Raw genomic sequence first — 1,507 nt, forward strand, 5'->3', positions numbered from 1 at the left:
ACGGTCAGACGTGCTGCCATTATTCCATTGAGGTTATCCAGTAGTTGGATGAATGTAAATTTAATGTTTATATCCTTAACTTGAGAATGTGTTTTCGCTATAACTAGGTCTAATCAAAGAATATCGAATCCGGACTTCATGACAATTAGAGGTTAGGGTTTGCCTGAAGCAGAAAATTATGATAGTATAATAAATTATGATAAGGGCTATCGTCTGTTAAAAATGGTTTTATAAATATAGATTTTCTATGATTCTACTTGAACCTGTTCCGCAGTTCCGGTACAGCAATTGGTAGAGCACTCGATTAACAAGAAAATATACCAATATCAACTCCAGTTTAAGTCGCGGTTTTTTCTCTCCTTTCTGTTCACCTAGCAGTGCTTGGAAAACTGGGTCTGATAGATCTGGCTGAAAGTCATTTACGAGCGGTATAACGTCTTATCCAAATGGTAACAAGGACTGATACTGTCCGCTCAACATAAGAATGCAGTATAAAATCTGCCTCTACAGGAAAATGATATAAAAAATTATAAGTTACTTACCACAGCCGATGAGAAGAAGGCAGAAAACAGCTTTCATGTTGACAAGTGGGTCGGTACGAAAGAACACAAGAATGAAAATAGTGATCTGAGTTAATTCCTTTAAAATCTGTAACAAATGATCAGTGTTCTCGGAGGTCTATATATACCTACAGGCACAAGATCTAGGTGGGTGGTGCAATTATCAGCAGGATGTAATCATGAAGCAAATAAAAAATAACCCATGCATTTGATTTAGCTTGAAAACCCGGATGACTGAAATTGATGCCAGCTGGATGAATGACATTTTAAAGAGCATTAATTATGTATTCAAATTGAATCCAGGATAATGTTTGACGTAAAAAGATTGGCGCCTATTACATGATAATGATCACTACATTGACATTTTTCTCTCAGCAGATCTTTTGTCTTAATAATGAATGCATCTCATTATTAATTTGCATTTCCTTTGTTTAAAACCACTCAGCAATGTCAATGCTTGAACAACCTAGGCATTGTCTGCCATTACTTTGGTCATAGATTTGTGTCGTTGTGATGAAGTGGAGTAACAAGTCCGTCTTGCTTTGGTCTCGAGATCGAACCCCTGTTTGATAGTGGTTGGCCCTTTTCCTTAGACTTTTACACACATTTACACCTGTCCTATATAGAACTGAAATAGGAACGGGAAGTTCCGGGTGTCAAACTGCGGTATACAGTGTGACACAAATAAAAGTCTTTCCCTGATTTCAAAGACTTATTATTCTATAACTGTTGTAGATATTTACATTTGGTATTCATCATCTTCTATGGAAAAGTCCTACATTTATGCTCATTAGTCATCAACCCACAATATATCACCAAATTTAACAAAATCATCCTGAACCTAGAAGACATCGTTTCTCTCTCCTTCCTTTTCCGAATGGCAGAAGCGCGACACAAATCTTTTTTTATTTATTTTCTTTTGGGCGCGGGGGTGGGGGGGGGGGGGG

At 37.3% G+C, this 1,507-nt stretch overlaps 1 protein-coding gene across 1 annotated transcript in view; it reads right to left on the reverse strand.

Moving 5' to 3' along the window:
• The window catches only part of LOC144968787 (schistosomin-like), a 4,344-nt gene extending 3,642 nt beyond the window's left edge, over positions 1-702 (reverse strand). The window contains exon 1 of the mRNA XM_078907462.1: positions 543-702. Within this exon, the coding sequence (XP_078763588.1) occupies positions 543-579 (37 nt within the window). The 5' untranslated portion in view covers positions 580-702. The remainder of the gene's footprint in view (positions 1-542) is intronic.
• Between the last annotated feature and the right edge of the window lie 805 nt (positions 703-1,507).

The sequence above is a fragment of the Berghia stephanieae genome, chromosome 3, assembly GCF_034508935.2.
Source record: "Berghia stephanieae isolate SIO BIC M18660-M18661 chromosome 3, UCSD_Bste_1.3, whole genome shotgun sequence".
NCBI classification, from domain to species: domain Eukaryota; kingdom Metazoa; phylum Mollusca; class Gastropoda; order Nudibranchia; family Aeolidiidae; genus Berghia; species Berghia stephanieae.